Source organism: Petaurus breviceps, unplaced genomic scaffold (genome assembly GCF_028583685.1).
Source record: "Petaurus breviceps papuanus isolate PSGF00001 unplaced genomic scaffold, PetGlider_PUasm1.0 81, whole genome shotgun sequence".
Classification (NCBI taxonomy): Eukaryota; Metazoa; Chordata; class Mammalia; order Diprotodontia; family Petauridae; genus Petaurus; species Petaurus breviceps.
Genome location: NW_027186546.1, coordinates 666,087 through 689,909, shown reverse-complemented (window position 1 = coordinate 689,909; position 23,823 = coordinate 666,087). Strand labels below are relative to the sequence as shown.

Genomic DNA, 23,823 nt, shown 5'->3' with positions numbered 1-23,823 from the left:
TCTAGGATAAGAAATCCAGATTGCAAGGGTTTGAAGAGCGAAAATCAGAATGTTAACACTGGCCTGTTAGCTGAGTCATTTTTTTTTATCTATAAAATGAAGTGGTTGAACTGAATTGTCTTTGAATACCTCTAGCTCTGCTTATAAACATGGATGGCTCAAGAGGAGCAGAGATAAATGTCAGTGGTTGATAACCGAGCTACAAGACATCAAAAGACATGTGCTTTACCTATATTTCTGCTTGTGGATAGAACAATTTAAGACAGGAAAGATTAAATTGGTTATTAAGATATGTTGTTTTCAACTCTCACATGAACTATTTTCTTTTCCTTGATGGAACAAGGAGATATTTGGAGAAATACCTTTAGTGGGAATGAAGAAGATATGATTTGATTTATTTTTTAATGTTCTTTTAAAATAATCTTATTTAATATCTTAATTTTCTTAATTACATGTAAAAACAATTTTAGCATTTTTTCTAATTTTGAGTCCCAGATTCTCTCCCTTTTTCCTCTCCTCCCCAATTGAGAAGGCAAGCAATTTGACATCATGTGAAGTCATGCAAAACACATTTCCATGTAAGTCATTCTGAGATAGAAAACACCAACAAGAAAAAACCAAGAAAAATTAAATAAAGGGTATATTTGATCTGCATTCAATTCCTTCTCTGGAGATGGACAGTACTTTTCATCATAAGTCCTACAGAATTGTCTTGGATCATTGTAGTTCTGAGAATAGCTAAATTATCATACACTATTGTTGTTCCTATATACAATGTTCTTCTGGTTCTGTTCATTTCACTTTGCATCAATTCATGTAAATCTTTCTATATTTTTCTGAGAGCATTCTGTTCATCATTTCTTAAAGCACAGTAGTGTTCCATCATAATCATATACAATGACTCGTTCATCCATTCCCCAACTGATGGACATCCCCTCAATTTTCAATTCTTTGCCATCACTAAAAGAGCTGCTATAAATATTTTTGTATGCATAGGTCCTTTTTTATCTCTTTGGAATAGAGATCTGGTAGTGGTATTGCTTGGTCAAACAAAGAGTGTGCATGGTTTTAGAGTCCTTTGGGCATAGTTCCAAATTACTCTCCAGAATGATTGAATTAGCATATAATTTCACCAATAGTATGTCAATAATATTACATCCCCTTCAACATTTGTCATTTTCCTTTTCTGTATGAAGTAGTAGCTCAGAGTTGTTTTAATCTGAATTTCTTCTATCAATAGTGATTTAGAGCATTTTTTCATGACTATAGATAGCTTTGATTGCTTTGTCTGAACACTGTCTGTTCAGACCATTTATCATTTGAGGAATGCCCTTATTTCTATGAATTTGGCTCAGTTTTCAATATGTTTGGGGAATGAAGTCTTTATCAAAGAAACTGAATGTAATTTTTTTCATAATAATGATTACCAACTATATATTTCCCTCCATCCTATTTCCATCATTTATCCTACTCTCTCTCTCCTTTTACCCTTTCTAATCTCAAAAGTGTTTTGTGTCTGACTTTTGCCTTCCCCAAACTTCCCTCCCTTCAATCAGCTCCTTCTCTCTTCTCTTATCCCTTTCCTTTCCTCCTTTCCTGTATGGTAAGATATATTTCTACACCCAACTGAGTGTGCATATTATTTCCTTTTTGATCCAATTTCAATGAGAATAAGGTTCATGTGTTCCCTTCCTTGCTTCCTCCATTCCCCTCCCCCTCCCCCCCCCGTAACATCTTTCAGGCCTCTTTTATGTAAGATAATTTATCCCATTCTACCTCTTCCTTTCCCCTTTTCCCAGTGCATCCTTTTTTTCTCATTTCTTAAATTTTTTTTAGATAATCATACCATCACATTCAATTCTCCTTTGCTTTCAGTCTGTGTATTCTTCTTCTAACTGCCCTAATAATGAGAACGTTTTAAGGTGTTATAAATTATCATTTTCACATGTCGGAATGTAAATAGTTTAACCTTATTGAATCCTTTATGATTTTTCTTTCCTGTTTACCTTTTTATATTTCTTCTGCATCTTGTATTTGAAAGTCAGATTTTCTATTTAGCTCTAGTCTTTTTATCAGGAATGCTTGAAAATCATCTATTTCAGGGCAGCTAGGGGGCAGAATGAGTAGAGTGCTGACCCTGGAGTCAGGAGGACCTGAGTTCGGATCTGGCCTCAGACACTTAACACACACAAACAAAAAACCTAGTTGTGTGACCTTGGGCAAGTTACTTAAACCCACTTGCTCTCCAAAAAGAAAAAAAAATCATCTATTTCATTGAATGTCCATTTTTTCCCCCGGAAGGATTATATTCAGTTTTTCTGGGTAGGTGATTCTTGGTTTTAACCCTAGCTTCTTTGCCCTTGGGAATATCATATTCCATGCCTTCTGCTCCTTTAATGTGGAAGTTGCTAAATCTTGTGTTATCTTGACTGTGCCTCCACAATACTTGAATTGTTTCTTTCTATTAGCTTGCAATATCTTCTCCTTTACCGGGGACTTTGGAATTTGACTCTAATATTCCTGGGAGTTTTCATTTTGGAATCTCTTTGAGGAAGTGATTGGTGGATTTTTTCCATTTCTATTTTACCCTCTGATTCTAGAATATCAGGGCAATTTTCCTTGATAATTTCTTAAAAGCGGATGTCTGGGCTCCTTTTAAAATTATGACTTTCAGGTAGTCCAATAATTCTTAAATTCTCTCTCCTGGATCTATTTTTCCAGCTTACTGTTGTCCTTCTTTCTTGAAGAAGACCATGACATCAGGGAGGTGATGCCATGACATGCAAGTGAATTGGATTTAAGTGAGGGAGTGCCTCGCTTTTTCCTCAAAAGCTATCTGGATCCAGTGGCCAGATATAGATCAGGACAACTAGAGAAGGCCCAAGATGCAGAGGGGGGAGATCTTGGTCTTTTTAAGCTAAGGTTTTTAACAGGTCTCAGTTTGACTGAGGTAATGCCAGTTCAGTGATTAAGACTTAATAAGAGATGAGACAAAGAAAAGCTTTATAAAAAATAGATCTGGGAGGGGAAGACCTCAATAGTTTCTGGCCAAAACAGAAATAGTTGCCATTTACATTCATTCTAAACCAATTGGGGCCCAAAGAATGACCAAATGGGGCTTAGTCTGGGACCTATTGTTGGCCAATTAGTGAGAGCCAGAGGGATTTGGGGTTAAGGCTGGTCTTTAAGAAAAAAAGAAAAAAAGTTTCAGAGATAAAAATTTACATTCTCTTTAGGCAGAGCACCCAAGGTTAAGGATGTGATATCTTATGTGGACAGAGGGAAAGAAAGGAAGAAAGGAAAGAAGAAAGGAAGAAAGGGAGAGTTCAGTTGTTTTTCCAATGACGTATTTTACATTTTTTTCTATTTTTCATGCTTTTGATTTTGTTTCATAAAGTCATTAGCTTCTACTTGCCCAATTTTAATTTTTAAGGAATTCTTCTCTTCAGTGAATTTTTGTACATCTTTTTCCATTTGGCTAATGCTGCTTTTCAAGGCATTTTTCTCTTTGGATTTTTGTGATTTAAAATTTTTTTTTTTACCATTTGACCTACTCTGTTTTATAAGGTATTATTTTCTTCAGTATTTTTTGTGCCTCTTTTACCAAGCTGTTGACTCTTTTTTCATGATTTTCTTGCATCACTTTCATTTCTCTTCCCAGTTTTTCCTTTACCTCTCTTACTTGATGTTTAAAATTCTTTTTGAGCTCTTCCATCACCTGAGATCAATTCATATTTTTCTTTGAGGCTTTGGATGCAGGAATTTTGACTTTGTTGTCTTCTTCTGAGCCTGTTTTTGATCACCTTGTCACCATAGTAACGTAATTTTTTTTCTGTTGTTTGCTCATTGTCCAGTCCATTTCTTGGCTTTTAACTCTATGTTAAAGTGGGTCTCTGTTTCCCACATGAAGGGGGCACAGTCCCAAGCATAAGGTCTTCTATGGAGCTGTTTTCTGAGGTAACTTTGGAAATCTGAAAGTTTTGGGCTCTTCCAAGGTGCTATGATCTAGGAGAGGTATGTTTACGTTCTCCTGCAGTGTGCACTGGTTTGTGAGTGACCACAAGCACTCTTTTCAAGTGTGGAACTGTGATCAGGGTCCCAAGCTCCCCTGCCTCTATGTGCTCTGCTGTGCTAGTACCCCTCGTCACACTGGGACTGAGACTCAGGACTGCAATCCAGATCCAAATATGGGCAATGCTATAGAGTCCTGCCTCTGGTGTCAGCAAAGGGACCCCGTACATCTCCTTCTGATTCATTGTCTGATCCCCTTACTGCCTGTGGGCTGACACCGCTGCCTCTGATTCAGTTGCCCTGAGGCCTGCCTTGGGTTTGCTGGCCCATGGCATGGCCTGCATTGGACTATGCTCTTCTCTCACCCTGATGTAACAGATTTTTTCTGCCTACCTTCCAAGTTGTCTTGGGCTGGAATATTGTTTCACTCTGTCTTTTTGTGGGTTCTGCTGCTCTAGAATTTGTTTAGAGTATCATCAAAGGTATCTGGAGGGGTTTGGAGGAGAGCTCAGATGAATCTCTGCTTTTATGCCACTGTCTTGGCTGTGCTTCTTTTGATTTCTTTTTTAAAAACTCACATATGTTTAATACTTCTTTCTCATCTCTACTTTATTATTGAACAGTATAGATTTATGATCCTAGATGTTTATGAAATTTCCTATATGGTGAATATTTGTTTGAGATTGGGTCATCATGACAATCTTTAATATTATGCCACCTTTCTGTGGTATGTATATTTATATTTGGTATACTTATTTTTATGAAGCTATAATCATACTAGATTTGAATTCTAGGTTAGAATTCTTCTCTTCAAGATCACTACCCTCCTAGTGAGGCCAGACTCCTTTTCCTTCTACTCCAGGGTAAATTGCAATTCAGGACATGTTGTTTGGCCTCCGCATTTCCTATAGCACTTGGAATTTCTAAGCCTTGTTAAATATGCTGCTATATAAACAGTCTGGTCTTCTCCCTAAAAGATAAAGTAAAGCTATTTGAATATTTAAAACATAGTCTGGTCTTACCCCTAGAAGATAAGGTAAAGATAATTAAGAAATGCCCCCTTTATATTTCAGGTTATAAGGGAAAACGAATTGTCCCTTTAAAAAAATAGAAGAAAGGCTTCAATGTAAAACAAATAATAAAAAGTGCTGAGGATGTAGAAGAGACTTAATTACATTGTTGGGAAGCTAGAGGTTAAAAAAACATAAAAATAGAGGAGGAAAGGAAAGACAAGTGAGGTTAATAAAAGGAGGCTCATTCTGAAGAAGCCACATGATCTCTGAGGAATGCCAACATGTATCCATACACATCATCAGGTAGGATAAAATTTAGGGAGGGTTCGAGGAAGAAGATTCAAATGATGAAGGATAGTACCTTGGGTGTCTGCTAAACAGAAGTTAAGCAGCCATTTGTCCATCGATAGAGTCCTTGCTGAGACTTCTTGCAACTATGACAAATTCAGTTAAGGAGAAAGGACTGTGCAGAAATTAACCTACCCCGGGTGTAGTTGTGCCAAGAAAAAGAGCGTCATGTCCTGAGTTTCCAGCCTCTATTGCCATGAGGTAACCAGTGGTCCCAAAGACCCTGAACCTCAGGAAGTGAAGGAAGTAGGACAAAGGAGAGGGGCTTTAAGGTGATAGGACAGTGGGGAGAGTGGTTCAGGGATGGGCAAGGGAGAGGGGGCAGCTGCTTGATTGTGCCATCTGGTGAAGGGCCAACTGAGAACCCTTACACCAGAAAAACATCACAGGAAGTACGTACCACCACCAGAGAAGTAGAAAGCCCATGAGAAAGTTTAGTTGCTCTTTACTATCTATGACTTTTGGGCAGCTATTTTGTTGGTAGAAAGCTTTCACTGATTCTAAACTGCTTTCTACCAACAAAATACATCTTTTTTTTTTTTTAGCAATAATATTTTCTAAGTGATCCTATATGACTGTAACTAAAAGAGAAGAATCAATATTTAAGGTAGACCAAAATAAAATGAAAAGATATGGGCTATGTGCACATAGGTTGCTGCATTTTACCAATAATGGCCTTTTGTAAGAAGTGGAGTAAAAGAGATCGAATCCCGGGCTCAGACACTCAGCACCCACCCAGAAACACCTGGCCGTGTAACCTTGAGCAAGTTACTTAACCCCAATTGCTTAGGGGCGGCCAGGTGGCTCAGCGAGTAAGAGCACCGGCTCCAGTGTCGGGATGACCTGGATCAAATCCCGGCCTCGGATACTCAGCACCACACCCAGAAATAACTGGCCGTGTAACCTTGAGCAAGTTACTTAACCCCGATTGCTTTAAAAAAAAAAAAAAGTGGAGTAAAAGGATAGAGAAGCAGCCCTGAGATCAGGAGAGTCTAAGTTCAAATCCAGCCTTAGACTTAACCCTGATTGTTTCCCTCCACCCCCTAAAAAAAGGCAGTGGCATAAAAGATAACCTATAAGAAGTATCTGAGCAAAAAAAGAGGTTGGCCATTCATGTGGTGACAGATGGACAATCTGTGTGTGGTTCTTTTTTTTCCTTTTTTTTTCTTTTGGAGGGGGGAAGGTAGGGCAATTGGGGTTAAGTGACTTGCCCAAGGTCACACAGCTAGTAAGTGTTAAGTGTCTGAGGCTGGATTTGAACACAGGTCCTCCTGACTCCAGGGTCGATGCTCTATTCACTGTGCCACCTAGCCGCCCCATGTATGGTTCTAATACCTATAAAAGATTAAAAGACTCAAAGGGAGGTCTCTAGCATATTGGGTAGATAGGATTTATGGAAAGACATGGGTGAGAATCATACAGCATAAAAACATTGATGAGTCAATACATCTATTGGACATACTAGACTTAAATAACATTTGCCCTGGTATTAGCAGCTGTTCCTGCTTTGTCTCTGATCAAATCAGACTGTACACATTTGTTATTGTCAGACTGAAGCAGGTAATAGCAGAATCAGGATGAGAACCTATCAAAGAAAAATTCCTAGCAATAGAAGCATAGAATTGGAAGAGAGCATTGAAGCTTACAAGAATAAGAATACCCTCTACGACATACCCAAGGAGCAGTCATCCAGCAACAGGAAACTCACAGCCTCTTGAGGCAGCCTCTTCCACATTTGGGCAACTCTTGCTACTTCAGGAGTTTTTCCTTACATTAAAAATAAATTTACCTTTGTTGCAGCTTCTACTCTGCCCCTAGTTGTTCTCTCTTCTCCTGAGTTCTACCTTGCTCCAGCAAGTTCAACCCTCTTCCACTAACCACTCTTCAAGTACTCAGATTCAATTCAATTAGATTTTTTTTTAAAGCAATCGGGGTTAAGTAACTTGCTCAAGGTTACACAGCCAGTTATTTCTGGGTGTGGTGCTGAGTATCTGAGCCTGAATTTGATCCAGGTCATCCCAACACTGGAGCCAGTGCTCTTAAATAGCTGAGCCACCTGGCCGCCCCTAAAGAGTGAGTTTCTTTTTTTTTTTTTTTGGAGGGCAGTTGGGGTTAAGTGACAATTCAATTAGATTTTATTAAATTCAGCCCACTGTGCTAGGTAGTGGGATAAAAAGACAAAAACTCAAGTAGTCCCTGCTCTCAAGGCTCTTATATTCTATTTGATGGAAACAATAGATAATAATAGCTGACATTTATATAGCACTTACTACATATCAGGCACTATGCTAAGCATTTTGTAAGTATTAGCTCATTTGATCCTCAGGAAAATTCTGTGAGGTAGGTGCCATTATCATTCCCATTATACAGATAAGGAAACTGAGGCAAGTAATTTGCCTATAGTCACACAGCTAGTAAGTCTCTGAGGTCAAATTTGAACTTGGATCTGACTCTCTCCTTGGGGGCAGGGGCTCTCTTTTGCCTTTTTGTATCTGTAAGGCTTAGCACAATGTTTGGTCCATAATAGGTTCTTAATAAATATTTACTGAAATTGAATTGAATTGGCTTCCGGAGTGGTACTCTATCCACTGATAAATTAATCTAAGGCATATATAAAGTAGTTTCTGTGTAGTTAAGAGGGGGAAAGTCCATATTGATGGGGAGATCATGAAAGGACTTGGTAAGAGTTGGTGCCTGAGCTGAGTATTAAGGAGATCCAGGGATTCCAAGAGACTGAGATGAGAAGGTAGGACATTCCAGGAGTGGGGGTAAAACTACAAAGTCACAGGGCCAAGAAAAGGATTGTCATGTGTAAGGATCAGCAGTTAAACAACTTAAGCTAAAATATAGAGTTCAATAAGGAGGAAATAACAGGGAAAAGTATAACAATATATAAAACATATATGTGATATATGTGTGTATATATACATATGTATGTACATATATATGTGTGTGTGTGTGTGTATATATGCACCAGGTTGTCAAGAATTTAAATGCCAAATGAATTTTTATTTGTTCTAGAGCAAGAAGGAGTCACTGTAATGTCCTGAGCCATGGAGTGATATGGTCAGATTTACAAGTGTCAATCTGGCAAGCTCTATGGAAACTATTGAAGAGGGAAGAAAATGAAAGCAGGAAGATCAATTAGGTGACTATAGAAATAGTTCAGATAAGCAGTGAGAAGTGTGGAGGGCTGCAGCTAGGAAGACAGCTTTGTGAGTGGAGAGAAGGGGATGGATGTGAGAAATGTTGTAGATTTCTGTTATTTTGTCTTATATTACCAAATCCTAACCAAGTGCCTTACATATGGTAAGCACTTAATAAATGCTTGTTGGGTTGGAGATAGAGTTAATAAAACTTTGCTAGTGATTGGCTATAGGGGAGAGGGGATGAGAGAGGTAAGAGCTGAGGATGATGCTGAGGTTGTGAACCTGGGAGACCAGAAGGATGATGGCTCCCTCAAAAGAAATAGGGAATGGGGGCGGCTAGGTGGTGCAGTGAATAGAGCACTGACCCCAGAGGCAGGAGAACCTGAGTTCAAATCCGGCCTCAGACACTTGACATACTTACTAGCCGTGTGACCTTGGGCAAGTCACAACCCCAATTGCCCTCCAAAAAGCAAGAAAGCAAGCAAGCAAGAAAGAAAGAAGTAGAGAAATTAGAAGGAGGGGTGGATTTTGGGGGGAAGATAGTTATGTCACTGCAGGGTCTTCCCTTCTCCAGGAGTTGTATAGTGGTGTATTTTACTGATTCTCCTATGGCATTCTCTCAAAACTCTTCATTATCCTGGTTGTCTTCCCCTGAATGCTCTCTCACTTTTCATTTTCCTACTAAAAATCTGACTTTGGAAATTGAATACAATATTCAGACATTATCTGATTACCAGAGAATGGTCAGGACCCTCATTCCAAATACTGTTTTGCTCTTGACGCAGCCTACAATTCCTCTGTGGATCTGCCAACCATATATCAACTTCAACTTCAAAAATCACTATTCAAAGTGTGAATTACCTATAGTGCAGATCACTCAGAGATACAAAATCTCAGAGCTGGAAGGCAAATCAGAGTGGATATGTCAGGACCTCCAATTTCTCCCTAGTCCTAGGTTACAGAAGAAACCTCTCTCATTGAACATTTCTTATGAAAATGTTTAAAGTGTCACAGTGTGTACATTGCACAACTTCCACCCACATTCCCACTGCTTCTTTAGTCAGCTGCGTGGCACAGTGATTAGAATGTTGAGTCTGGAGTCAGGAAGACCTGAGTTCAAATCTAGCCTCACAGTTGCTAGTTGTGTGACCCTGGACATGTCATTTAAGCTCAGTTTGACTCCTTATCTACAAAAATGAGGATAATAATAGCATCTACTTCCCAGGGGTGTTGTGAGGAACAAATGAGATAATATTTACAAAGTGTTTAGCACACTTGCCTGGTTTGTGGTAGGCATTTTAAATGCTTGTTTCCTTCCTTCCTTAATAATTACATAATAAAAATTTTATACTTGTAGACCTTCCTACAAGGCTATATATCCCAACATGAGTAAAGTATAATGTACAATGTTCTGGATTTCTGAGGGTCCTTTGGAGACATCTGGAGTTTCTAGGTTAGCTGTTAGACTTTTACCTATGGCTTTTTCGTGTGAGGCTTTCAATGTATTTTTGAGCTTGCATATGAAAGTATATTTGTATGCCCAATTTGGGTGAAATAGAATTCCTTTTTTGAGTGTATGTACTTAGATTAATTTCAAGTATTCCCTAAACTGTTCCTAGAGATTCCTGGGAAGAATTGTTAAAGCTTCCATTATATTGTCCTGAGTGTGGTATCAAAGGCAGGTTAGATTTTGGATCTTTGACTCAAAGTGTTTGGTAAATGTAAAAAAATCTGGGCACAATGTCCTTTGTCATATTTTTATAAAGAAAAAATGTAAAAAAGTCACAATTTTTGTCTAGATTATTTAACTTAGGACTTTGAGTAGTAAAACTAGTATTTCAAAGTTTGACCACAAAGGTGTGTGGCTAAAAAAAAACAAGGTAGACTGATTTTTGTTTTCTTTTTAGTCCAATTTGCTTTCTAGAAATGGATAGAGTCTGCTAGGTTGTAAGATACCTGAGGGGATAGACTAGGTCTCATAAAATACTTTCTCATAAAATACACTTTCATGAAAGGACTTAAAAACTTTCACTGTGTTTAAAGTCCTAAGATAACCTATCTACCCAAAACATACTTTTATAGCAATTAACTTTTTAATTTAATTTAAGTTTTTGAAATACAACTAAGGTTTCTGTGCTTATAGGACATTTTCTTGCATACTACAGACACTAAAAGTTTATTGAATGAATGAATGTATGATGAGTCATGCCATATAAATCAGCATGAAGGAAAGAAAGAAGATCCAAGTGAGCCAGCTCCAAGTTTAAAGACTTTAAAATAATCCTTTGTTTAGCTTTGATTTCTTTGTTTTTCTATAGAGCTGCTATCTATTTTTCATGATAATTTTAGGAAGGATAATTTATTTCTTAACCTAAAATTTGTTATAGAATCAGTGGTTCTTATATACTTGGATTTCTAGAGGAAAAGGTTAGCTTATTCATTTTAAACATTTGAGGGACTTTCCTGCTGTCTTCCTTCCTATACTTGTACTTTATTGTGCTTTATTTCCAATGAAATTCCCCTAGAGGGTCTGTTATAAACAAGAAGTCTATTAACTGGTGTGTGTTCTGTTCAGTGAAAACTGCCCTTATTTTCTGTTGCTAGGCTACTCCATTCCAGCTACCATTGAAGAAGTGCTCAGTGGTGGGAAATGGTGGGATTCTGAAGAAGAGTGTCTGTGGCCGACAAATTGATGAAGCAAATTTTGTCATGCGGTAAGAGAAAAGACTCTCACCAGTCTTTTTTTTTTCTCTCCCACAGATAAACCCAGGAACCCCTCAGGGCTATTCACTTGTGATTAATAAATTGAAACATGTTTTTTTTCCTCTTTTTTTTAAGGCTACAAACAAGTGAATTTAGAAAAGAAGGAAAAGTAATAAGGGAATATGTCTTCCTTAGCCTTAAACTCTTGTCACATCTCAGAATGGCAAAACGTTATATTAATATACCCTTTTGTGGTCTTGAACCGAAAAAGGGAACGAGGAGTACAGTATTTTCCTTTTAGATTATAAAACTGAACTTGCAAAAAATAAGAAGTTTGAGGGCTTATCTTTTTTTTTAACCAATGTTTCCTCATCTTTATTTCTTTTTTACATTTAAATTTATTATTTATTTTCAACATTATTTTCTTTTTAAACTTTGAATTCCACATTCTCTCCTTCTCTCCCACCATTCTCCCACCTACTGGGAGGGCAAGCAATATGTCAATTATACATGTGAAATCAAGCAAAACATATTTCCTTGTTAGCCATATTTTTTAAGGAAGAAAAGTAAAGTGAGAAAATTATTTTTCAGTTTGTACTCAGAGTTCATCAGTTCTCTCTCTGGAGTTGGATAGCATTTTTTTTTCATTATGAATCCTTTGGAATTATTCTTGGATCATTGTATTGATCAGAGTACCCAAGTCTTTCACAGATGATCATTACAACATTGCTGTTATTGTGCACAATGATTTCTCTGTTTCTCTCACTTCATTTTGCATCAGTTTGTATAGGTTTTGTCATGTTTGTTTTGAAACCATTCCCTCTTAATTTCTTAAAGCACAATAGTATTCCATCACAGTCACATGCTACAACTTGTTCAGCCATTCTCCAATTGATGAACATTGCCTTAATTTCCAGTTCTTTGCCATCACAAAAAGAGAAGTTACAAATATCTTTGTACATAGAGGTCCTTTTCCTTTTTCTTTGATTTCTTTCAGATACAGACCTAGCAGTGGTACTGCTGGATCAAAGGGTATGCACAGTTTTATAGCCTTTTGGGCATAGGTCCAGATTGTTCTCCAGAATGGTTGGACCAGTTCAGTATTCCACCAGCAATTCATTAGTCTACCTATTTTCCCCTCATCTCCTTCAGCATTTGTCTTTTTTGATAGATATAAGGTAGTACCTCAGAGTTGTTTTAATTTGCCTTTCTTTAATCAGTAGTGATTTAGAGCATTTTTATATGATTACAAATAGTTTTGATTTCTTCTTCTGAAAACTGATTGTTTGTATCCCTTGTCCATTTATCAATTGGAGAATGGCTCTTATTTTTATAAATTTGGCTTAGTTCTATACTCAGCATATAATTGAAAAATGAGGCCTTAATCAGAGAAACTTGCTATAAAAATTTTTGGTTTTATTTCATTGTCTGTGATACCTTGTATCATAATGCAGTTTCCCTAATTAATCTCTTTTAATTGGGTCTATTTTTGCTTTTGCTTTGTCTGATATCACGATTGCTACACTTGCCTTTTTTACTTCAGCTAAAGCATATTGGATTCTGCTCTAGCCCTTTATTTTAACTCTGTGTGTGTCTTTCTGTTTCAAGTGAGTCTCTTGTGAACAACGTATTGTTGGATTCTGCTTTCTAATCCATTATGCTACCTACTTCTGTTTTATGTGAGAGCTCATTTCATTTGCATTCATAGTTATGATTACTAACTGTATATTTCCTTCCATCCCATTTTCTTATATTCCCCCCTTCTCTTCATGCTGTCCCTCCCCTAAATTCTGTTTTGCTTCTAAACCCCTTAATTTTCCCTCCCTTTTATCATCCCCTTCTCTTCCTATTTCCCTATTGGGTAAGATGCATTTCTATACACAACTGAGGGCCTGTCTTATCTAAGCAAGAATAAAATGTTTATTCATTTAGCTTTTTATATTTCCTCTGCATCTTTAAATGCCTGCAAATGATAATTTGCATAGCATGAGGAGTTTAAATTTAGCATGACTGAGGTCTTTATTTCATTATTTATCACATGCTCGCTCCAGTTTAATTTTGGGGACAACCTACAGGGAGATGGTACACACATAAACTGTGTCAAATGTCCCCATGATATTTTCTATTTCTTATTTAATTCAGATGTAAATTTCATTTTTGATTAATCTAAATTATATAACCTTATATTTCTGTATGTATATACATATTATTTATACTTACAGTATATATACTTATCTCTCCTACCTCTTCCAATAGAATGTAAGCTCCTTAAGGGCAAGACTATTTCCTTTTTGCCTTTATATTCCACATTATGATATTATTATTATATGTAGTATATTATATCTCTATTATATCCCCAGTTAAAGTTGCAGAGAAAGTGCCAGCCTGAGTTGGTAAAGGGAGTTTCTTCCCTCAAGAATTCCATTTACCAAAGAAATGGCAACTCTGGTACCTCTCCCAATCTTGAGTTAAATATTGATGTCATATACTGTAATGGCATTAATACTATGTATTAAACTTAATATGAGGGCCTGAGAAAGAAGGAGCTCCAGAACAAAACTGATTTCTCATTGACAGTATAACATAAGGCATGCAAAAACTGACACAGGATGAATATAAAACACTACAGACAAATTTGTCCTTTGGAAAAAAATGACCATAAAGGATCCTGAGTTTTGTTTTTAAACATTCCTTCATCAGTAGAGAAAGAAAATACAACCCATGGTAATACATATAACCAATTTTCTTCTCCTTTTTTTGAGATGTGAATTCTGAACTTACATAAGCCAACTCTCTAAATTAAGGGAAACCGACTGGTATATAAGGGTTCCCACTAGATAGTAAGCACTTTAGAGACTTCAACACTTCCTTTACACATCTTACAATGCTCACTATTATACTGTCCCCACAACATACTCATGCTTACTAACCCAAGGGAACTTTCAAACTTAGAGCTGAGAGAGCAATACAGAGATCTCAGTGTCAAAGAAGAGATGAAAGCAAAAACCAGAAACAGACACCAAAGGAGGAGAAAAGTTTCTATTCCACATGCTAGCACCATTGTGGGAAGGAGCTCAGTACATGAAAGGACTCAGATGGGAAGGAGAAGAAACACATAAAAGAACCCAGAAATTTGAGCTGGTCAACTGAGTGGATTTGCAATTTCATCATCTTTGGTTCCCAGGGAAAGCAAGAAAAGAGAAACTGAGGGAAATCTTGACAGTGGTAAAACATGCACTCATATTACAAATAAATTAACCATTTGTATTCTTATATAATCGATGTAGGAGATATACATGAGAAGGATTACATTTTGCAGTTCATAATCAAGAGAAACTTTGGAGCGTATTATAGACTACTCTGTGTTTTTCTGATCCTTTAGGAATTTGTAATGGTTACATTTTCTTACTGGTTGTGAACTCTCATAAGAGTTAGTGCACAGGGAGAGAAACCTGTTTTGTTTTCCAGGATAGTCCCATTTGCCTGGGTTGAGTTTGCAGCCATGAGATCTAATGGCTTCCTATTACTTTTAGGATCAAATATAAATTTCTCTGTTCACCACGTCATTCCCCTTCGCAGACTCTTCAGTCTAACCAAACTGGCTTTTGTACTGTTCTGTAGATACAACATTCTACCTCCCATCTCAATGCCTTTGCACAGACTCTCTCCCATGGACATTTTCTACCTCTTTCTCTTCTTCTTTTTCCTTCTTCCTTTTCTCCTCTTCTGTCACATCCTCCTCTTCCTCATCATCTTCCTTCTCCTCCTCTTCCTCACTTCTGCCTCTTAGTTTCCTTTAGGACTCAGCTGAAACACTAGCGTCTTCAATAAAGCATTTCCTCTCATCCCGCCACCCCAGCTGCCAGTGCTTCTCCCCATTTCCTATATTTATTTTGTATACATACATATATATATATATGTATATGTATCTGTATATATCTTCAATTTCAGTTCAATTCAATAAACATTTATTAGGTGCCTACTATGTGCAAGGTGCTGTACTAAGCACTGAGGATAAAAATAAGAAAAAGAAAGACAATCCCTGAGTTCGAGGAGCTTACAATCTAATGGAGGAAAACAACATACAAAAGGAGGCTAGGAAGGTGAGGGAGGATATGGGGGGTACCATGCGTGAGGGACATCTTACTCCATAGAATTGAAACCAAAAAGAGCTCCAGGTGGACACAGCTAGTTAGGTAGCTAGCTAGGGATATAGATATTTATAGATATCTTGTCTGCCCCATCAGAGACATGTTTTCTACCTTGATATTTAGGGTAGGGACTCTTACTTTTGTCTTTTTATACCAAATACTTAGCATCGTGACTAGCACATAGTAGGTACATAATAAATGCTTGTTGATTAATTGGAACTCTTGGGCTTATTAAATAGTTTCTGACCACTGTCTCCCTCAATTTACCCTTCCTCTTAAACCCCATTCTTTTTTTTCTTAACTCTTTTCTTTCCTATTTCCCTGTTGGATAAAATGAATTTTTATATACAGTTGTGTGTGTCTGTGTACTCTTTTGTCCTTAAACAAGTTTAGATGTGAGTGAGATTCAAGTGTTGCCTACTTCCCTCCCCTCAGCTCTCTCCTTCATTGTACAAACTCTTCCTGAATGCTATATTTATGTGAGATAATTTCCTTCAATTTCTTATCTTTCCCAGTGCATCCATCATTCTCCCCCTTTCCCAGTGCATCCATCATTCTCACTCTTTCCTTCTCCTTTTTATATCATGCCAATATAAAAGAATCACATTCATGCCCTCTAAGTAGCCTCCCTCTAATAACCCCAGTGATGATAAAAATTTGAGGTGTTACATCTATCATCTTCCATATAGGCATGTAAACAGTTTTAAACCTTGTCAATCCCTTATAATGTCTAATTCATATTTATGGTTCTGTTGAATTCTAATGTCAAATTTTCTATTCACCTTTTTTTTTCATCAGGAAGACTTGAAAGTTCTATATTTCTTTAATGTTAATTTTTGCTGGGTAGATTATTCTTGATTGATTGATCTATTTATTTTTGTCAATTAATCATGTCCAACTCTTCATGCCCCCATTTGGAGTTTTCTTGGCAAAGATACTGGCAAATCACTGCTTACCATTCCCTTCTCTAACTAATTTTACAGATAAGAAAATTGAGGCAAATAGGGCTAAGTGTCTCTCACTGGGTCACACAGCTAAGTAAATATCTGATGCTATATTTGATCTTAGGTCCTTATGACTCCAGGGCTAGCATCCTATCCAGTGTGCCACCTAGCTTCCCCATTCTTTTTTTTTGTTTGTTTTTTTATTTTGCTTTTTTGGAGGGTCACTTGGGGTTAAGTGACTTGCCCAAGGTCACACGGCTAGTAAGTGTTAAGTGTCTGAGGGCGGATTTGAACTCAGGTCCTCCTGACTCCAGGGCTGGTGCTCTATTCACTTCATCACCCAGCTGCCCCTTAGCTTCCCCATTTTTGACTGTAATACTAGCTTTTTTTGCTTTCCAGATTATCACATTCTAAACCCTCCATTCCTTTATAGTGGTAGCTGCTAAGTCTTGTGTGATCTTCATTGTGGCTCCACAGTATTTGAATTGTTTCTTTCTAGCAGTTTTCAGTATTTTCTCCCTGACCTGGGAGTTCTTGGTTTCAGCTAGTAGATTTTTTTTTATTTTAGGATTTCTTTCAGAAAGTGACTGGTAGATTTTTAAAATTTCTACTTTGTCGTCTGGTTCTAAGATATCCGGGTGATTTTCTTTTGTATCTTTTTGAAATATGATGTGTGAGCTCTTTTTTTCAATTTCAATTTCTCTTTGAGACAGTCTCCTGATTCTTAAATTATTTCTCTTATCTTAAGATATTTCACATTTTCTTCTATTTTTTCAATTTTTAATTTTTTTTATCACTTCTTGGAGTCGTTAGCTTGCATTTGGCCAATTCTAATTTTTAAGGAGTTATTTTCTTCAGTGAGGTTTTGTACCCCTTTTACCATTTGGCCAATTTTGGTTTTTAAGGAGCTATTATCTTTTTTATTTTTTGTACTTCTTTTACCAAGCTATTAATTCTCTTTTCCTAATTTTATCTAATTTCTTTTCCTCAGTTTTTCCCTTACACTGTTATTTGACTTTTAAAATATTTTTTTGCTCTTTAACATTTCTAAGAATTATTGTTAGGCATGTGTCCAGTCTGCATTTTCATTCAGGCTTTGCTTGTAGATGTTTTCAAGTCATTGTCTTCTGTATTTATGTCTTGAGCTTTCCTTTCACCATGGTTCTCTGTATGGTTGGGTTCTTTATTAATCTACTTATTTTTCCAGCCTACTTCTTGACTTTGGCCTTTAAGTTAGTGTTGGTCTCTCCTTACCTTTAGATCAGAAGATCTAAACTTAAGTCCTGACTCTGGCAGTGTTTATATAGTCGGGTGTAAGTCCATTGACTTCTTTAGGCTTCATTGTCTATAAAACAAGGATAATAATTTTTACATTGTTTCTTTCACAGATTATGAGGATCAAGTGAGATATTTATAATATTCAATATAAATATCATCTATTATAATTATTATTTGGCCAGTATAATTGGCCTGATTTGAAAAAGGAAGTTTTTTTTAAAATGGACCTATGATTTAATTTTTATATGGAACTACTTTTACCAATGTATATCACTATTTGCTCTGCAACTCATAGTTTTAGAGAATATCTGGGTCACCAACAGGTTAAATGATTTGCCCAGAGTCACTTAGCTAGTATGTTTTAAAGGCCTGACTTGAAACCAGATCTTCCTAACTCTAAGGCCAGCTTTTTATTAACTAATAATAATAATTATGATCATTATCATTATTATGACTTACTATGTGCAGGGCAGAGGTTAAGCAGCTTTCCTAGGGTCACACAGCTAGTAAGTCTGAGACTGGATTTGAACTCAGGTATTCTTGGCTTCAGGCCCAGATCTCTATCCAACTTACTTCCTCTTTAATATTCATACCATGCTGCCTTTGAACGATGCTTCCAGAATTTTAAAATGTGGAAATTACCCAAAATATGTATTCTTGTTTTTTTAGATGCAATCTTCCTCCTCTGTCCAGTGAATATAATAAAGATGTTGGATTAAAAACCCATTTGGTGACAGCTAACCCTAGCATAATTCGGAAAAGGTAAGATAAAAATTCTTCCACTTCCAAGTAAATGGAAAAGAAGACTTTATGTTTATAGAAGACTGGTAATAATAAACATAATTCACAGGCTGGGAAATTTTAAGAAGGAAAATATAGTATTCGACAGACCAAGATAATCTGAGAAAAGAACATCAATTAGACCAGTGCCTGAAAGAGTAAGCAGTATTTTATGCTGCCTCAGAGACAGGAAGAATGACATAGAGATCTGTTTTCTTGCTTCAGTAGGAAGCACCAAGTTTTGCTTATTCACAACTCCTGCATGCTGATTGACAACAATTAACAAAAAGAACTGTGCATAGAATTTTTTTTTAAAGCAATCGGGGTTAAGTAACTTGCTCAAGGTTACATGGCCAGTTATTTCTGGGTGTGGTGCTGAGTTTCTGAGCCCAGATTTGATCCCTAGGTCATCCCAACACTGGAGCCGGTGCTCTTACTCATTGAGCCACCTGGCCGCCCCTTGTGTATAGAATTTTAGTAATTATTTTCCCAAGTATCCAGTGATTAGAGCTTAGTAATTTATTACCAGAGGAAATTCCCTCCCAATAGAAAATTTTTCCCCCTCTAACAAATGTCTATTCTGGCAGGAAATGCATCCAAATTAACGTTCTGTATGCTGATGGGGATTTCTACTTTTTTGGTGAGCCACCAAATCTCTGTAGCTGCCACCACAATTGTAAATATATCTTGCATTTGCATAATGACTTTGAAACAAAGTTAACAGAGTAACATAAAAACATTAATAACCATCACATACTAGTTAATACAAAAGTGATAATGGTCTCTTGTATTTTGTTTCTGTCAGTTCAAGAAGGATGAAACCTTTTCTTTATAATCTAGTATTGTGTAAATACAACTGGGTAAAAACAAATGACAGTTACATTGTCCTTTGTAATTGTTTCCATAAGAAAGACTGTCTGTAGGTCTCTGGGTTGTTTCCTTTTTATTATTTCCATTTATATAGGTTGATCAAAGAGGGAAATTGTAAACTTATCTCCATTTTGTGTCAGTGTAAACTGAGATACCATAAGAGAGGAGAAATGTAAAATCCAAATGACTTAGCTTGGCATTGTGGTCCTCCATGATCTGTTTGAATTTACCTTTCCTATCTTACCTAGAAGCATAGGTTAGAGTGGTATAGGATCATAGATTTAGTGCAGGAAGGGGCCTTGGAAATCATCAAATCCAATCCTATCATTTTATCATTGAGCACACTAAGGCCCAGAGAGGTTAAGTAACTTGACCAGGGTCACAGATCTAGAAAGTAGATGAGGCAGGATTTGAACTCGGGTCTTTCTGATTCCAAGTCCAATGCTGTATTCACAATAGGTTGTTAGAACTGGAAGTGATCTTAGCTACGTAATTTTACTGATGAGGAAATAAAACCCTTGGAGATTAAATGATGTCCTCGAGTCAGTGAAAGAGTTGGACTAAAATCCAGGCTTTACCACTCCTAATCCAGTGTTCTTTCAACTTTCCTATGTTGTGTCTATATCCCATTGCATACTACACTAAGTTCTAAGTTTAAACAGACCAGGTTCAATTTTGGAGGCAAGCTCGATGAATCATTCTCTCTTTGGCTCATTATACCCCCTCCCAGATTTCCCATTGGGAAACATCTGAATATAATCTGTGTGTAGACAAATGTGGGACAAAGCTAAAGGTAATAATGTGGGGTATAGGGCAGCCTATGTATTTCATCTCACAGGAGATGCAGAAAACACATAAAGAAGTCACAGTAGCACTTATGTAACAGATAAAATTCTTCTTCTCTAGGAAGTCCCATTTTCCTCTAAAATCTATATAGTTCTCCTGACACATCAGAACAGCTTGTATTCCCCTTGAAAGGAAATAACCTTGAGATTGCTAAAAAAGGAAACCCCCTTGACATTCCAGTGAGTCCCACCCTTGTCCCAGAGATCTATATGGGCATCTTGCCTTATAATCCTATCCTAAGGGCTTGGACTCCCTCTGGAATGAAGAGGAACTTATGGTTTCTAGAAAGACAACCTCCTTCCTGTCAGGTCAGCCTGTCAGAATAATTTATAGTAATAGCATAGGGCAAAAGTCCTTTGTTCTGCTATATTGTCATTTTAATCCCTCACTGCTACTCCAACCTTGTACTTCCCTTTCTCCGTATGGGAAGTTTCAGTTCAGCCACTCCCATGCTTGGCCAGATAGTCCCTTTCTCCATGGCTGCCATCTCTGGGGCTAAGAGAGTATGATATTGCTTCTCCAAAACTTGGGGCAGAAAACTGGGGTCCAGGCCTCATAGACGAATGCACATGTAATTTTCGTGTGCCTCTACCCCAAGACAATCGTTGGAGGCTCCCAGGAGAGGGTGAAATATATGGGAAATCCTCTCTTCACCCTCTCAACCAGGTCCCATGTGTATTCTTATTTCTGTTACCCTCTGGTCTGTTCTTTGAAAAGGGAAAAAGTCAAAATGACCAAAATGGGTCCAAGTCTGCTATGATTTGCCTATTTAATAAGTACAACACACAAAAAACTCACTAATACACACAATAGTCTGATTATTAGGGGCAGCTAGTTGGTTCCCTGGGTAGAGTTCCAGACCTGGAGTTAGAAAGACCTTGGTTCATATCTAGCCTCAGACACTTACTAGCTATATGACCCTGGGCAAGTCACTTAACCTCATTTGCCTCAGTTTTCTCATCTGTAAAATTAGCTAGAGAAAGAAATGGCAAATGATTCCAATATCTTGGCCAAGAAAACCCCAAATTAGATTATAAAGAGTCAGACATGACTCAAATGACTTAACAAATCTGACTATTGCCTCAATTTGTCCTCAGTCAGTGCACAACAGCTTAAATAATGTCCATTCCCAATCCATACCACTTAAAATGATATCTTTAATTAGACATCAAAGGGAATGTCCCTCCAGTGGGCATACTAGTAGGTTTGCCCATACCTTCTACTAAAGATACAGGATCTGAAAGAAGGGCTTACTCTTCTGTTAGCTTATCAATTTGATCAGTGTCCCTAAATTTTCCATTTTCCCTTCACATGCTCCATAGTCTAGCAAAATTAGGCTTCTTGGTGTTCTCTATCTGTAGCCAAATCCACTTTATCTTTTCCATTTGGCATTACTTGGAATGCCTCTTCCAGTCACAGTCTATTCAGTTAATCAGTCCCTCAATAAGCTTGTGTTAAATGCTACCTACTATACATTGTATTAGTTTTGAGAATTAAAAAAAAAAAGCAAAAAGTGGTCCCTACCCTCAAAGAGCTTACAATCTGATGGGGAAGACAACGAACAAGTATGGACAGGAGAAACAGGAAATAATTACAAGATGGAAGGCACTAGAATTAAGATCAGTTGAGAAAGACTTCTTGTAAAGGATAGGATTTTAGTTGGGACTTGAAAGAAGTCAGTAGGTGGAGAAAGGAAGGGAGTACAGAAGGAGGGTCAGCCAGGGAAAATACTTGAAGATGAGAGATGGATTTTCTTGTTCACAAAACAGTAAAGAATCCAGTGTCACTGAAAAGAAGAGTTTGTATTGGGGAGTCAAGTGGGATGAGGTTAAGTTATGAAAGGCTTTAAATGACAAATAGAGCATTTTGTAATTGATCATTTATTTGATAGGAAGCCACTGGACTTTATTAAGTAGAGAAGTGACATAGTCCAGTCTGTCATTTAGGAAAATCATTTTGGTGGCTGAAATGGAGCATGAATTGGAGTGCAGAGAGACTTGAGGCAGGCAGACCAACTAGAAGTCAACTGCGAAAGTCCAATCATGAGGTGATGAGAGCCTGTTCCAAGGTGGTGGCAGTGTCAGAGGAGAGAAGGGAGTGTATTAAAATATGTTGCAAAGATGAATCAATAGACCTTGGCAACAGATTGGATATGGCAGGAGAGAGATAGTGAAAAGTCAAGAATGACACAAAGGTTGCAAACTTGAGGGATTAGGAAGATAATGTTGACCTCTACAATGATAGAAAAGGTAGAAGTGGGAATAGTTTGCAAGGAGAAGGTAAAGAGTTTTGGACATGTTGAGTTTAAGTGATCTGCTGAACATCTAGTTCATGATGTCCGAAAGGCAGCTAAAGATACAAGATTAGAGGTCAGAGGAGACAAGAGGGAAGGATATGTAGATTTAATAATTACAAACATAGAGATGATACTTAAATTCAGGGGAGCTGATGAGACCACCAAGTGAAGTAGTACAGAGGGAGAAGAAGAGAATCTAGGAAAAAACCCTGAGGGACACCTACAGTTAGAGGGGGTGACCTGGAGAAGGACCCAACAAATGATCCTGAGGAACAGTCTTATAGGAGGAGAACCAGGAGAGAATGGTGTTCTGGAAACTTAAAGAGAAGATAATATCAAGGAAATGGTCATCAGCAGTGTCAAAGACTGCAGAGAGGTCAAGAAGAATAAGAATTGAGAAAAGACCACTGCGTTCGAGAATCACGAGATCATTGGGATCACAGAGAACAGTTTTGCTGCTATGACAAGGTCAGGAATTGGATTGTAATGGGTTTTAATAGCGAGCCTATTGAAATTCTACCCATTCTTTAAGGTTCTGGTTGAATGCTACTACCTCCATATCACATCTCAACCTCTAGTCAAGTGATTTTCTTCTTTTTATCTGTTAGAAACTGTTTTTGTATTTATTTCACTTATTAAATTTTATATTATAGGTACTTGTGTGCCTAGATTCCCTTCCCTACTAAAGCATAAACTCCTTGAGGGTAGAACCTGTGTCTTCATCTTCATATCTTCTACAGTACATGGAATTTGACATCCCAGTTAAATTATCAAAAAATGAGTAGATTTTTGTTGGAAGAATAAAGAAATGCTTGGATTTAGATCTTGTTGTCCCTGAGTTTCCATTTTTAATGAGTGGATTATTCTGTCTTCTAATTCATAAAGTAATTGGGCACAGATAATGATTTAGGGGGGAACTTAAAAATTTAAAGCATGGGAGATGGTTTTCAGTGAATTTGTATGGGTGAAGTCAAGTAAGAATTAGGGGCTAGGGTGGAGAGTCAAATGAATAAAGATGTGATGAGCACCAAATCCTTAAAATTGAAAAGTAGTTGAAATTCTCCTGCCCACCTCCCACACTTATGCTGCCTCCTGGCTACCCAGAAGCCTTGTTGAATGATCACTTTGTCTAAAATTTCTTTTTCTGTCAACTAAAATCAAAACCCTCTCTCACTGTGGTCACCTTACACTAGAAAGAAAACAATATGATTATAGCAAAAATACATGCTATAAGGTAACTAAGAGAGAAGATTAACCCTTTTCAGTGGGTTATTTACATTTTAAAGGAAGAATTTATCCATTCAAATCAATTTCTGACCATAAGAAATTGTGGGTTACATCTATATCCATATCTGTCCATCTATCTATCCATCTATCTATCTATCTATCTATCTATCTATCTATCTATCTATCTATCTATCTATCTATCTATCT

General features: G+C 37.2%; 1 protein-coding gene across 1 annotated transcript in view; it reads left to right on the top strand.

Moving 5' to 3' along the window:
* The window catches only part of LOC138176100 (alpha-N-acetylneuraminide alpha-2,8-sialyltransferase), a 135,710-nt gene that overhangs the window by 66,892 nt on the left and 44,995 nt on the right, over positions 1–23,823 (top strand). The window contains exons 4-5 of the mRNA XM_069106830.1: positions 11,126–11,235; positions 18,267–18,359. Of these exons, the coding sequence (XP_068962931.1) occupies positions 11,126–11,235; positions 18,267–18,359 (203 nt within the window). The remainder of the gene's footprint in view (positions 1–11,125; positions 11,236–18,266; positions 18,360–23,823) is intronic.